This window comes from Trematomus bernacchii, unplaced genomic scaffold (genome assembly GCF_902827165.1).
Source record: "Trematomus bernacchii unplaced genomic scaffold, fTreBer1.1, whole genome shotgun sequence".
Classification (NCBI taxonomy): Eukaryota; Metazoa; Chordata; class Actinopteri; order Perciformes; family Nototheniidae; genus Trematomus; species Trematomus bernacchii.
The window spans coordinates 344,915-358,889 of record NW_022987590.1 but is presented as its reverse complement, the minus strand read 5'-3'; the positions used below and the strand labels follow the sequence as shown (position 1 = coordinate 358,889).

The window sequence follows — 13,975 nt, the reverse complement described above, 5'->3', positions numbered from 1 at the left end:
CGAGAAGAGGAGATAGTCTGTGTGATTTACTTTAAATTGTGGGTAAGGGTAGATAGCTCCCATTGTTCTGTGACCTGTCAATCATCAAACCGGGGGTCATATTTCATTATGTGTTCATTTGTATCTGAAGTTGTACCCATGGATGTATAAAGAATAGTTCTACCTCAGTTATTCTCCGTGGGGACTTCCGGCAACAATCTTGATTCTGATTGGCCAGAAGACTCGAAAAAACATCAGCAGAGATGTTTTATTGAGAAGATGATCACTACGTGACAGAAGTTTTCAAAACCATTTATGGTCTCCGGTACTTCCAGTCCAACGCCTACTGAATGCACAGCGTTAGAAAATCGGTCCTTCAAAATAAAAGTTTGCATTTTTTCCCAAAAAAAAAAAAAGAAAATTGCAATTTTTTTTTCAACTTTTTTTTCTTCACTCACACATCCGCGACCCACTTGAAACGGGTCCGCGACCCACTTTTGGGTCGCGACCCACCAGTTGAGAACCACTGCTCTAGTCCACAAGTGAAAGTCTGTCAGAGGTGATGTGTCTTTGAGGAGGAATGTTTTCTTGGGATTGAAAGAGAGTGATATCTCAAAGGTCACTGAGGCTCCATTTCAGAATAATATATATGATATGTTTTATAATGATTGATCTTTAAAGTGTTCTCAAAGCTGGTAAAGGTGCAGCTAGTTTGAATGACTTTGTATACTGCAGGGTAGCTTGTGAATTTACTCCAGGTGGAACTAAAGCAGGGGTGTCAAACTCAATTTCATCGCGGGCCACATCAGCATTATGGTTGCACTCAAAGGGCCGGTTGTAACTTTAAGTTGTAATATTTAATATATATAAAATAATGTATTATATTAATTTATTGCCTCTGCATTGGATTATTATCGGATAGGGTAATAACTTCATAATTAACTACGTCTGAAAGCAGAAGTCTAGGGCAAATCATTGCAAGTCTCTCAAAATAAAAAAAGGGAAATTTGAAAAGAAAGTAACATTTTGGGGAAAAAGTACAATTCTGATAAAAAGGCATATTTGAGATGCATTGTGGGAAATGTAGTTTATGGGCAACGTGCTTCTGTAAATCAGCATGTGACCGTATAATAAACATATTATATTCTTTGCAAGCTCTTGTGGGGCCACATGACATGAAGTCGCGGGACGGATTTGGCCCCCGGGCCTTGAGTTTGACACCCCTGAACTAAAGTCTGATTTAACACTTGATTATATTTCACTTCATTCATCCACATCTGTAAAGTAACTAAAGGTATTAAATACATGTAGTGGAGTCAAAGTACACCATGTAACTCTGAACTGTAGTGGAGTAGAAGTAGTACACAGTTGCATAAAAAGAAAACTAAGCTTCATCTCCAAGCCCAATGGCCTTGGAAGAGCTGCTAAGGAAAAGGAAAGACATCTGGAGACTTTGGAGAGACAGCTAACGGACAAACTCAAGGAACTGAAAGACACTCCCTAACAGGCCGTATGCTGTTTAGTCTGACCTTGAATGATTCAGTGCAGTGTTCTGTGCAGGTTTTTCTGTTTGCTTTTTCAACTCAAGGAGCTCAAAGACTGATTGAAAGTTGATTTGATTTGCATAATTTCTGATTTCTGATTCAATTTCTGGGAGAGCCTTATGTTTACTGCCAACGACCTCCAACATGTTAATAAAGAATGTATTGAAAAGTGATATGGCTGATTGTTGTATATTGTCTCAGCCAGGTTATATGGGAGGCCCAGTCTACTTACAGATGGGTCACTCATTTTGAAATATTACACTTTGTTTTCTTTTTCTTTAATTGATCATCCTCATGTAGAATGCTATCACGAAACACACATTTGGTCGTTTATAGCATAAAGAACATCTGATTTAATGTGAGGTAGGGAAATAACCATTTGAGGATAAGTATGTGTATATAAATATGTAATTTACAACAGCTGTAAGATGCTTGATAAGCTTGAAATGCACCTTGAAATGCACCTTGAAAATGGTTGAAAAGTGCTTGAATTTGACTTTGGAAAAGATGTAAGAACCCTGATTAATGTTTATTTGGGTTTTTAATTATTGTTTTTTACCCTAAAATACCCCTTCTCTCAGTATTTATGCTAAGCTAAGCTAACTGCCTCCTGGCTAGGTCAATACTAAGCCTTATGAATGTAGACGATATTATAGATTACACAAACTCTCATAAGAAATTGAATAACCCTCTTCCCCCGAACATTTTTTAAATATAGCTCAAAATACTCTTAAAGGTCCCATGTCATGGCCATTTCTACTGATCATAATTCCATTGTTGAGGTCTACTAAAATACATTTATATTGTGCAATTTTCCAAACTCACATTGGTTTCTCATACAGCATCTCTGTATAGTATGTGTATTCACTCTCTGTCCTAAACGGCTTGTTGGAGCTCCTCCCTATGAGCCCAGTGGCCGTCTGCGAGACAGCGAGACCCAGCGAAACCCAGCGCGAACACACACAAAGTTTTTGTGTGTGTGTGAGGAAGTCCGTGGATTGGTCCAAACGTAACGGCTCCGCGGACGTTACGTCACTATACCCGAAATACGTCACTATACCGAAGAAGTAAACAATGGAAAAAGATAAATCTCCAACGAGGCGTTCTGGGGCAGCATAGACAGGTCTTTTCTGTGTTAGAGTTTTACTCGCTACAGGGTGTACTTTGAGGGTTTGTGACTCTGCAGACCGTTTACATGCAAAAAAAGCTACATAACACACAAGGTGACGGGTAATAACCAGAAAAGCATGACATGGGACCTTTAAGTTTTACAGCATGCAGCTTTAAATGTAGAAAATGCTCTCCTACAAACACACTATAACATGTTTTCTGGCCCTGTTAGTAATCATGGACGCAGACATCCCGTTGGCACCATGCTGCGTTTTATTGCTGAATTTCTGATACAGATTTTTTTTTTTTTGTTCATACAAAACCAAACAAAAGGCTCACACGTAACAAGCATGCCCATTTCCTCCCTCTGGAGTGCATAGTTTCTAAGTAATGTCATCAATAATCATACTTTAGTTTTTTTCTCATGGGAACGAAGGCTGAGCCGCGTTTCCAGCTGCTGTGGTCCTGTTTGACACAACAGAGACAGAGTGTTATATGTAGAGGTTATAAGGTATATCTTCAGTTTTTTGGTGCAGTTCAGTCTGTAAAAAGCTTCTTCCACATGCTGTTGTGTCAAACAAACCGTCCCCAGGTTGTCTCTTTTTCACAGAACATCTCAGACGCCTAGTTACACTCGTCCACATTACAGAGTCGGATTATTGCATGCAATACAAATCATTCGTTATTCTAAGTCATGCATATTGTTTAAACCCCACATACTCAGCTTGCAAGACGCCTACTTGTTTATAAAGTGTGATTATAAATCCCCCACAGACAGCGTTATTTTTTAGAACACAGTATTCCAGACAGGATGATGACAGTGCAAGTCGAGAGAAAGTGCTTTTCAAGTTCAGTCAGTAAAACCTCTGCAGCCACAGGTACTGAAAAGAAGGGTTTGTGGATGTAAAAAATGCTACACGATTAATAATGAAAGAGGCCATATTATGCTCTTCACCGTAGTGTGGTGTAGGTTTTAGTGCCTCCATTGGACTCCTTTGTTTACTTCCCTAACTTAGTGACATCACTACATAACCCTCGCGCTCCTATTGGCGCTCTAACACATTGTATGTGATAGGTTAAGAGGCGAGACATCTCTAAGCTGGCCAGCTAACCAATCAGAGCAGACTGGGCTCTGGTTTCAGACGCAGGGTGTTTCTCAATGTCGAGTACGCTTGCTTGGTAGCACATGTCTTCCGAGTCACTTGCTTCAGAAGCGAGGCAAGAATCCTTCCTGGCGTTCGGAAAACGAAGAGTGGAACAGGCTAGCAAGTGTGCGTCATACGAGAGGCCCCGCCTTACATTTTCCGCCACAGATTTGGGGAAACTGGTCCGTGCGCAAAGCATTGTGGGGATTTTAAGACCGCGGAGGATACACATGTGCAGCCTCGACATTTCTCGCTACGAAGGACGCCGGGCTCGGTAGAATTCCAAGTATGCTGGACATTGGAACAGTCCTTCGGCGGGACTCGATGACGTAGTATGCTTGAAATGGAGCAGCTTTACTCGACATTGAGAAACACCCAGTGTACATGATAGGTTAAGAGGCGGGACATCTCTAAGCAGGTTGACCAATCACAACAGAGCCGGCCAGCTAACCAATCAGAGCAGACTGGGCTCTGGTTTCAGACAGAAGGTGAAAAGAGCTGCTGCAGCATGTCACAGTAGAGGTGAACAATAAAGCACAATAGGGCCTCTTTAAAAGCATCTGAGTTTGGTGTTAAAAAAATACAGGGAAAAATATAAGTCTGTAATATATGATGCTACATCTGTCCTCACTTGCTCTGCAGGAAGTATCCCAGACCTTCATTAGCGATACTGTATTCTAAAGCCGGATATTATACAACTCCCCTGTAATCAAAAATAAGTGACTAATAGAATGCTACATAGGAGGGGGGGCATTACAGACTCCTTTAACACGTACACCCTGGCACTAAACTCATGCATTATTGTAGGTTATTGCTTCTAAAACCTAAAATCAAATACAATTGTATGGATTAAAATATCTCGCTCTGAATCCCGAAACTATGAGGTATTATGTACAATAACATGTCATGATTGAAACGATGACATCCAAATCCAACATTTCTCTACCATATCAGAAACTCGTTTTAAGGAGATTTTTGGCTGTTGCATGATGACTCCTACAGCAGTTCTGATAGAAAGCACTTGTTATATGGAGCATTTACAACCTAAAATCAATATGTATTAACTGCATATCACCATTTTTTTTTTATTCTACACCCAAGTCGACTTGCGTGAGTGTAAGATTTTAGCAGGATCTAGATGTGGCGTATTTAAAAATGTGTAGTTTCTTAGTTTTACTGACATGGTTTCACTCTCCACGTTGAGGTTGATTCTCCACGAAGCGAGCGTCACTACGGGTCATGCACGGCTACGATAATGTCCGCACCGCTAGAGAAGCGAATGCACGTGACTTTATACAAATCTTAATGGAAGACATTGGTAATTTTGTTGCTTTCAAACAACTCGTCACTTGTTTTGTTTACAATATACAGTTTGGTCAACAACATGACAGTTAGGATCAATATTGCACAAATCCCGGAAATATTTTTTTTGTCTTTTTTATATAAAAACGAGGAATGGACCAGGGTTTCCTTTAGGAGAAGTGTCTCTCTGCTTACTGGACGTGATGTTTGAGACGCCAGATTCACTCTATTTTGGGTTATTTTGTGTCAAAGCAAAAGGGATTATATTCTGTCTCTACCTGCGGCTTGTAAAGCATTTCCTGTTTCTACAAGTCCTATACGAGAGCTCATGGTAATGTACAAATATGGGGACATATCCACGATAAGACAAAATAATAACATGTGAAAGAGACTACATATTAAAGCAAGTTAGACTACTTTTAATGCTCTCCTTTTCCAAATTACATTTTTAGACTAATTATAAATTCATATTTTCTGCCATTTTGATCTGCGTGACCTTAAGAGGCATTTGTTAAGCTTTTTTTACACTGATGTTTCTTATTATTAGGAGATTATGAGAAAAGAACAATTGATGCTTCCCATGTTTGAGCTCTTTTTTTAGAATTTAAAATGATTTTTTAAAAAGACATTTTAACACAAAATCTGCATTTCTTTTGATGAATGAACTTATTTGCATTTAAAACGATTTTTGAAGGAGGCCTGAAAGACCAAATGTGGAAATGAATAAGAAAGGAAATTGTGTCTTTCATAATAGAAGTCTATCTTTTAAAACTGCGTATGGGATATCCAGGGTTAGTTCACAAGGGGAGAACCGCCAAATCTGTCTCTTACATGTCTTCTTCACCTGCAGACTTTACTTTAACCTTTAACATCAGAGCGTGGAGTAAAACACTAACGACAGATGCACAGGGAGACCACAGTTTGAGAGATTTCCTTCAAATGTTTGAAGAAGTTAAAGTAAATTACGTCTGCCAACAACCTCCCTTAAAGTAACAAATTGTGAATCTGCTGTGGTGCTGGACGGCCGTCAGGATGCTCGTACTGATCACACTGCTGGACTAGTTGTGGCGATGAGGTAGTGTACAACAATGAAATAAAACCCCCCTATGAGTCTGAGATAATCACAGGCCTTGATCTTTGCTACAGTATCTTGTGTCTTTACTCTGAGGAAGGAGGCATCAGTGACGACGTCTACACGCAGCCAAATCTGACAGGGAATTCCCAAATGATGGAGAATTTCAGGTAATTTAGGGACTGTAAAGCCAGCATTGAGCTGCATGTAGACGCACACAGAGTGCATGATGGGATCCCAGACTCTCAGCAGATGTCCTAGTCATCATTCTGCAGAACCAGGCTGACGCAGAGGCTTTAGGGTCGGAGGAGAGAAGGCCAATGTCCCAGCGGCAGCAGGAAAGAGGGCACCTATGTCCAACAGTCCCTCCTCAGGTCTGAAGGGTCGGGGTCTGCTGATGGAGCTGCTTTTAAACGAGACGTTCCTCCAGTCCTGGGTTTCAGCTGCTTGCTCTGGAGAGGCCATCCTAGAATAGAAATCCACACAGAACGTCCTGATTATTTTGTATTAAACATTTGGGATTAACTTGTAAATTGGATCTCTTCTTAAGTGGAGCAGCTGGAAGAGATGATGTCATCTAAAATCTACTTTTCTCAATTATCTGAATAATTTATGTCAGAAAATGTGAAAAAACACAAGATGCTTATGATTATCAGAAAGTGTTTATGTAAAAAGGGTATCTTTTATACTTCAAAAGAAAATCTCATGTTTGTATGTTTTTGTACAATTTCTGTGAATTGCTATTTTTGTATTTTGATTGTCATTTGATGCAAAACACTTGAGTAAATGTCATCGTGATGAAACACCATTTTCACTCTTGTGATAATTCTCCCCATCTGAAAGGAAAGGGGCGTAACACCAGAGGGCTTAAAGTCCAAGACAATATCTTCATGTCTTGTTTCATCAAACTAACAGTCCAAAAACAAATACATGTAAACACAGAAACCAATTAAAGAAACTAAAATTATGGATTATTATTATAAAAAACACTATTGTAAAGTGAATATTGCTGGCATTTACTTTTCTATTTCATTTACTTAACTGACCAATTTGTGTTTCTTTTTCTGCTATTCCATTTGTACAACCTGCATTACATACTGTATATGTATTACTCAATTGTGTGTGTGTTTTGGAGTAGTCCAGTAAATTAGAAGTTTTATTTTTATTCCATTTCCAAAAACTTGTCACAATGGTTATTCTGTTTTACACATGTTTAAACAGATACAGAAAGATGCATTATATTAATTGCAAAGGAATGTGAAGAACAGTTACAGGAAATAATTACAGTAACATAAAATACACACTTTGCATATACCTATCAATCATTTTCTACATAGTTACACAACAAATGGAGACACAACGTTAATTTTTGTGGCTTACAAATCATTAAATAGTACCATATTCAATGCAACCCTTGTGAAATACATAGCCAGGTCCCTGAATGAGAAAACACCTGCAGACATGCTTAGGTCAGAGCTGATTTGGAGGCGTGTGGCGCAGTGGAGTAGTCCGTTGGTGTTCGGATCAGGGGGGCACAGATTCAAACCCCACTGCAGTCAGCATGTCGTTGTGTCCCTGGGCAAGACACTTCACCCCAAATTGCTCCTGTGGGGATTGCCCACAGTATTGAGTATGTAAGTCGCTTTGGATAAAAGCGTCTAACAAGTAACATGTAATGTAATGTAATTTAAATGATTTTCAGAGCTAGTTTCCAAAAAATGTAGACATAAGGCTTATTTTTATGTCTTAAAAAAATCATAAAATAGCCCTATATTCAATGCATCCCTTGTGGAATACATTGCCACGTCCTTAAATGAGAAACCACCTGCAGAAATGTTTGATTTAGAGCTGATTGAATGGTTCGCAGCACTGACCTTGGTGTGATGATGCAGGTGTTTCAGCTGCAGCAGGTAAACAAAGCCTTTCTTCTTCTACGGTCACACATCCAGGTCTCCAGAACCGGACGTGTTACCGGGTCAAACTGCGTGGATAGAAGCCGTGCCAAGTGAGGGAATATTAAGAAAATATTTCACGGTTAACAAAACGTCCATCAGGGCCTCTTTCCTCCCTCCTTTCACCCCGGAGAGGAGAAGCTCTCCTCGGCCGCGTCTCTGCAGACCCTCCGCTCTACGCCATGTTTGCTGCTCCACTACGAGACAACGGGAGTGAGCGGGGATTGGTCCGCAGACCTGTCAATCAAAAAGGAAAGCCCGCCCCGGATGTACTGCTTCCTTTTCATTCAGTTTTTTTTTTTTTTACTTTTTTTTTTTTTTTTAATTCATTCATCTGTGTTTTTTCTAGTGTTTAAAGAAGAGTATAACACACGGGCTTTTTTCCTTTTTATATGAATACTGGTTTTAATTCTGCAGTTTTTTTTATAGGCTTGATTGTCTTCACTAGCTTCCATGTCATATATCCTTTATTTAATTAGGTAAAAGTCTCATTGCGATTCAAATCAAAAGAGCGACCTGGCGGAGAGGGCATCACGACCAATGTTACAACAAATGAACACAAAACAATACAGGCAGATGCAGCGGTTTTATAACACAAATGAATGCGTGTGAATGTCATGTGACCTAATTATGCCACATCAAGGTGGAACGCTCTTCCCACAACTGTAAAGGAAAGTAAAACTATACTTACCTTCAAAACCTCTCTTAAAGAGCACCTTCGGGGGAGAGCATTGCAAAACTGGCCCCGGTAATGGTACAAATCTCAACCTGTCGTACAATGGACAGCTTCCCCCCCCCATCTATGTATATACTCGCATTTTAGACTCTGTTACTAACTGTATATCTGTAGACTTGGTATGTACACTCTCCCGTCCTCACCCATTCCCTCCCTCCCCTCCCTTGTTCTCAGGCCAACAACAACGCAGCGGTGTGCCTGCTCTACCTGGGCTGTCATGGCTAGCATGGCCGCGTTCACACCAAGTACTTTCCTGGGTCCCTGGGCCAGCTGAAGGGCCTGCTGCAGCAGGACCCCGCCCTCTACCTCCACGAGAGCGTCCTCTTCAACCTGACCACTATGTACGAGCTGGAGTCGTCCCGCAGCACCCAGAAGAAGCAGGCTCTGCTGGAGGCCGTGGCCTGCAGGGAGGGGGACAGCTTCAACACGCAGTGCCTCAAGCTGGTGTGAGAGGACACACACATCAGCATCACGTGTGACCGGAATACAGCAGCAGGAGTAGAATGTTTAGAGGGGTGGACATTTAGAGAAAGAAAGTGAGTGTTTCTGTCTTGATGTGGTTACCAAGTTATCACAAGGTCTTCCAGAACTGGTTTTATTTCTACAAAATAGAAGTGGAAAGCCCAAAGACATGTTTCTCTTCATGTCATGGCACTTCTCTCCTTTTGAAAGGTGACCCTGCCTGTAATGATGCACACATTTCGTCACAGTAACAGAAACCCAGGTGGTGGAATGACATTCCGGAAAAGAAATGACCCTACATTAGAAATCATGTGTGTGGAAGTAGTTTTATTTTGCAGTTAAAGGAACAGCTTGACATTTAGAGAAATACGCTAGATGAGAATATCCATACCACCCGTGTGTGCACCCTTAATATTATGCTAACTGAAAAGTTCTGTGATAATGCAATTGCAATATAGAAACCTTTTTAAAGTTAGATCAACAGGAAGTTATTTATAGACAATGCATTCATTACATTTGAATGACAGTGATAAGGAAATGCCAACCAGCTATTTGTTTTCCAGTGACAGCAATGTAAATATTTATTAAGCTAACCTTGTAATGTCACTCGAGAGAAAAAAAAACACATTTTATAGGCTAGCCATTTTCCCCTCATTGCTTTCTTTGTGCTAATTTAAGCTAACAAGCTAAGCTAACAGGCTGCTAGCGTCATAGCTAGCATGTGGTATAGTTATTCTCGTCTGTATTTCTCAAAATGTTAAAATGTTCCTCAACACTCTCCAGTAGGGCCTGGCTCATTTTGTGGCATCTTTGGCATATGCCGGAAGTACTTGCCACGCCTGGCTCATTTTGTGGCATCTGCAGGCAGTGGCAAGTACTTCCGGCATCTGCCACAGAGGCCGCTACTCCGTGGTATCTGTGGCAAGTACTTCCGGCATCTGCCACAGATGCCACAACTTGCCACAGATGCCACAACATGCCACAACTTGCCACAGATGCCACAGATGCCACAACATGCCACAACTTGCCACAGATGCCACAACTTGCCACAGATGCCACAACTTGCCGAGGCATCTGCCGCTGCTTAACGGGAGTTGCCACAAGATGCCAGAGTAAGAGAGAAGAGAGAAGGTTTACGGTAGCTGCCACTCGCCTTCCGTGGCAAATGCTGCTGTTTAAACCCGTATTTATCGTGTAAAATGTCGCTGTTTAGGCATGACTTTATCGAACTGATCTGTACACAGGACTGATGTGCGATCTCTATTTTTCAAAAAGATTAAACATTATAATTTCTATTAGATTTTACTTGGAGAACGTGGTTTGTTAAAATAAATAAACGTGCTATTTTTATGATAATACTCAAGATATATTATAAGTGAATAAAGACAATTTATTGACATTAAGATCTATCATTGTTGACCAGAGGTGGGAAATAGGCTAACTAAGTATATATACTCAAGTACTGTACACTGTGGACCTCTGTGTCGCCTGTCAGCGCAGTTTACATGATGCCGTTTAAAATATAATTTTTTATAATTTTTACCCGTAACATATTTTAAAATCAACTTGTCTGGTCAGATCATAAAGAAACAAAGCACATGTTGAAAATAGCATCAGCTTTATTATCCATACAACAAAGATGTATGTAAATCTGTCAGAAACCACTCCATTAGTGCGGAGAAGAACCTCAAGTGACATCTCTAAATTCTGATTTAAAGGTTTGAATATAAAATCAGTAAATAATGCAGATTAGTGCTATATTTCAACATGCTTCTCTGAGATTACAAGGATTGTCCTGTGCTGGAACAAGTATTTCACCCTAAATAAGTGAAGAATGACCCCTTTGAAATGTATGTTCATTTATGTTACATATTAATACAAGTTATTGTCAGTCATTCCATTTTAATGTAGCTGCTTACTATGATGCTAATCCTCCTTTTGTGGTTGCTTTGACAATAATCAATTTAAGCTAGGATAAGATTTCACAGTTTAGCATAGCTTTTTTAAACCAAAATGTAAATAGAGTAAGATGGAGGAACCTGTGGTTGGGTAGTGTATGTCAGTACACAGAATATAAAACACATTACGATCTAATCATGCGCTTCATCTGCAGAATCATAACTACTAACAGAAAAGTAGAAGGATTAACTGGAAAGAGAAAACCCACATCCACGATTTTCTAAATCTAGGCTACATTAAGTCATTCTCAACTAGAAAGCATCTTGGTGCATGATTTTGGCTAGAGGAGATCTTAAATCATCCACAGCATGATTCTTAACATTCTAACTGTAAACTCTACAGAATCACAATAAAGGCCCTGATTCTGGTGGCAGCAGTGTTCATATTGGATCCACGTTTCGATGAATAGAGAGGCGAAGTCCCGCCCTTCTACTTCCGCCCCATGGGACCTTATTTCGGAAATATTATGCATTGAAGTCAATGGGAAGAGAAAGATTATCTTTGGATCCCGTTTGAATTGTGCCACGAATTACACATATGATGTTTGTCAATCTTAAATAATAATTTCCATGTCAAAAAAGTCACAGTTTGTCGTAAAACTGTTGAAATATAAGACTATGAAAAATACGCAACTAGAAAGACTACAAATCCCAGAATCCCGGTCCTGCATGCTGGCTCTTACGGAACCGACTAACTCCCCTTGTGTGTATGTACAGCTCTCAACATGCCCAGACTTGGAGTGATTTTCACCTCTTTTAATACTTTCCGCCTCATTCTGAAAGAAAGAAGTGAAATGTGCCAACGTGACGGCCGTCTTGGTGTGTGGTGCGAGACGGGAGATGTAGTTCATTGAGCGGTTTCACACAAAAAAAGTGTTACTTCACAGTTTTACGACACATTTTTATTTTTTTGACTTGTAAAATTATCTTTTAAATTGACAAACATCATATGTGTAATTCGTGGCACAATTCAAACGGGATCGAAAGATAATCTTTCTCTCCCCATTGACTTCAATACATAACTTTTCCGAAATAAGGTCCCATGGAGCTCAACCGGAAGGGGAGGGACTTCGCCTCTCTATGGCACAGTCCCCTCTCAGCATCCCTGCAGAGATGTCACATACTTCTTGCGGATGTCAGAGTCATCAGCGGGCCGGTTATACGCTTTCCACACCGGCTCCCCCACAAACAGCCTCATGGCTTTGGTGTAGTTCTGTAGAGACAAACAGAGAGCCGGTCAGTCAGAAGGACAGCTCTGCCTCCCCATGTCAGAACGAGGGTTAGGCTTTAAATGTAGTGTTAGTTAACAGTGAGGTAATAGTAGCTGAAAATGCATGTGTTTGGGAAGTAGTAAGCATACATAAGAAATGACATTTCTACTATACTCTACAAGTTGTTAGAATGTATGGACAGACAATGTGATGCAGTTTTCTATTGTTCTCTGTGTTGTTTTCTCTGTTCCAGGTTCCTTCATTCACCATGGGGCTATGTGATAATAAAATATGTTTTCTTCAAGAATTCAAGGTAACACTGGGTGATAAACAAATGGTAATTTTGCGGGTAATGTATTCCTTTTTTTGCATTTTAAAAAAGGAATACAGGATTAGAAACCAACACCCTAAAAGAAAGAAAACGGACACAGTTCATCTCTCAACGTCAACGTGAACTTCCTGTAAGTGGGAAATAAATCAAAACAAAGCTTCACATGCCAGTTGCAACAGTTATTACAACTCTGATAGTACTAACACATCCCATAGTTGCCACACTTAGACAAAAGAGAAATGCATGTAGAATATTGGTAAATGTAATGCATTAATGATACATTTCATATGTTTGGTAATATAAATGCTGTTTGCTAACTTTTGTTTGTATAATGCTGTTTGAAACACACCAGGCGGATGGCTATCGATATTCTCTGTACTCTTAATCTTTTCAAATTTATTATTTCATTTCTCCACAGGCCTTATTGAAATTCTAGCTCATCTACAGCTCCTAATATAAGCAAAATGCAGGTAACTACTTGCAATGGTACTACTTGTCCATGACATTTATGCGTGATACGTACAGTCTCATCCAGGGTGAAGCGGTGGTAGATGCCGGCCGGCAGGGTGATCAGGTCTCCTTTTCTCATGGCCATCCGGATCCACCGCTCCTCCTGGTCCCTGACGTCGAAGTAGGCCTGGCCGTCCAGGATGTAGCGGATCTCATCATCCAGGTGCAGGTGCTCCTCGAAGAACCTCTTCAGCTGAGCGCAGACATAAAGAGAGAAATAGGCCTGAATTAGTGGTGGTTTCGAGACAGTTCAAGTACTAGCTGTCCTAATGTGTTATAGCCGTCACCACTGACTGAGAACAATGGTCATTTAAATGTCATAAACCACTGTAGAGCAGTAGTCTGGCGTGGGGAAACATTTAGGGGAAGCCCATTTTTTTGGGTTGGTTGGGGGGGGGGTGGTCAATAACGTAACCAGATGAGTGATTACAGCGCCCGGTATCATTTTACACACATTTGTATCACACAGATGCAGGACTTGCACACGCCTGTTATCTAACCGACAGGTCCGCACGCACTCTCCAGCCGAAACTCTCGTTTTATTAATTTAAGCATTTTCTTATTAATTTATGCAGACACACCCCCCCCCCCCCAAATGCAATACCAGCCGCTCAATGCGCAGTGCAGATTCGGTAATGAATAAAAAAGAAGCATTCATTCACA

The 13,975-nt window shown here is 40.4% G+C and overlaps 1 protein-coding gene across 1 annotated transcript in view; it reads right to left on the bottom strand.

Annotated features, from left to right (window-relative positions):
* Positions 1-12,270: 12,270 nt before the first annotated feature.
* LOC117481432 (1,2-dihydroxy-3-keto-5-methylthiopentene dioxygenase-like) overlaps positions 12,271-13,975 on the bottom strand; it is a 6,444-nt gene continuing 4,739 nt past the window's right edge. The window contains 2 exon segments of the mRNA XM_034129111.1: positions 12,271-12,473; positions 13,326-13,505. Of these exon segments, the coding sequence (XP_033985002.1) occupies positions 12,357-12,473; positions 13,326-13,505 (297 nt within the window). The 3' untranslated portion in view covers positions 12,271-12,356.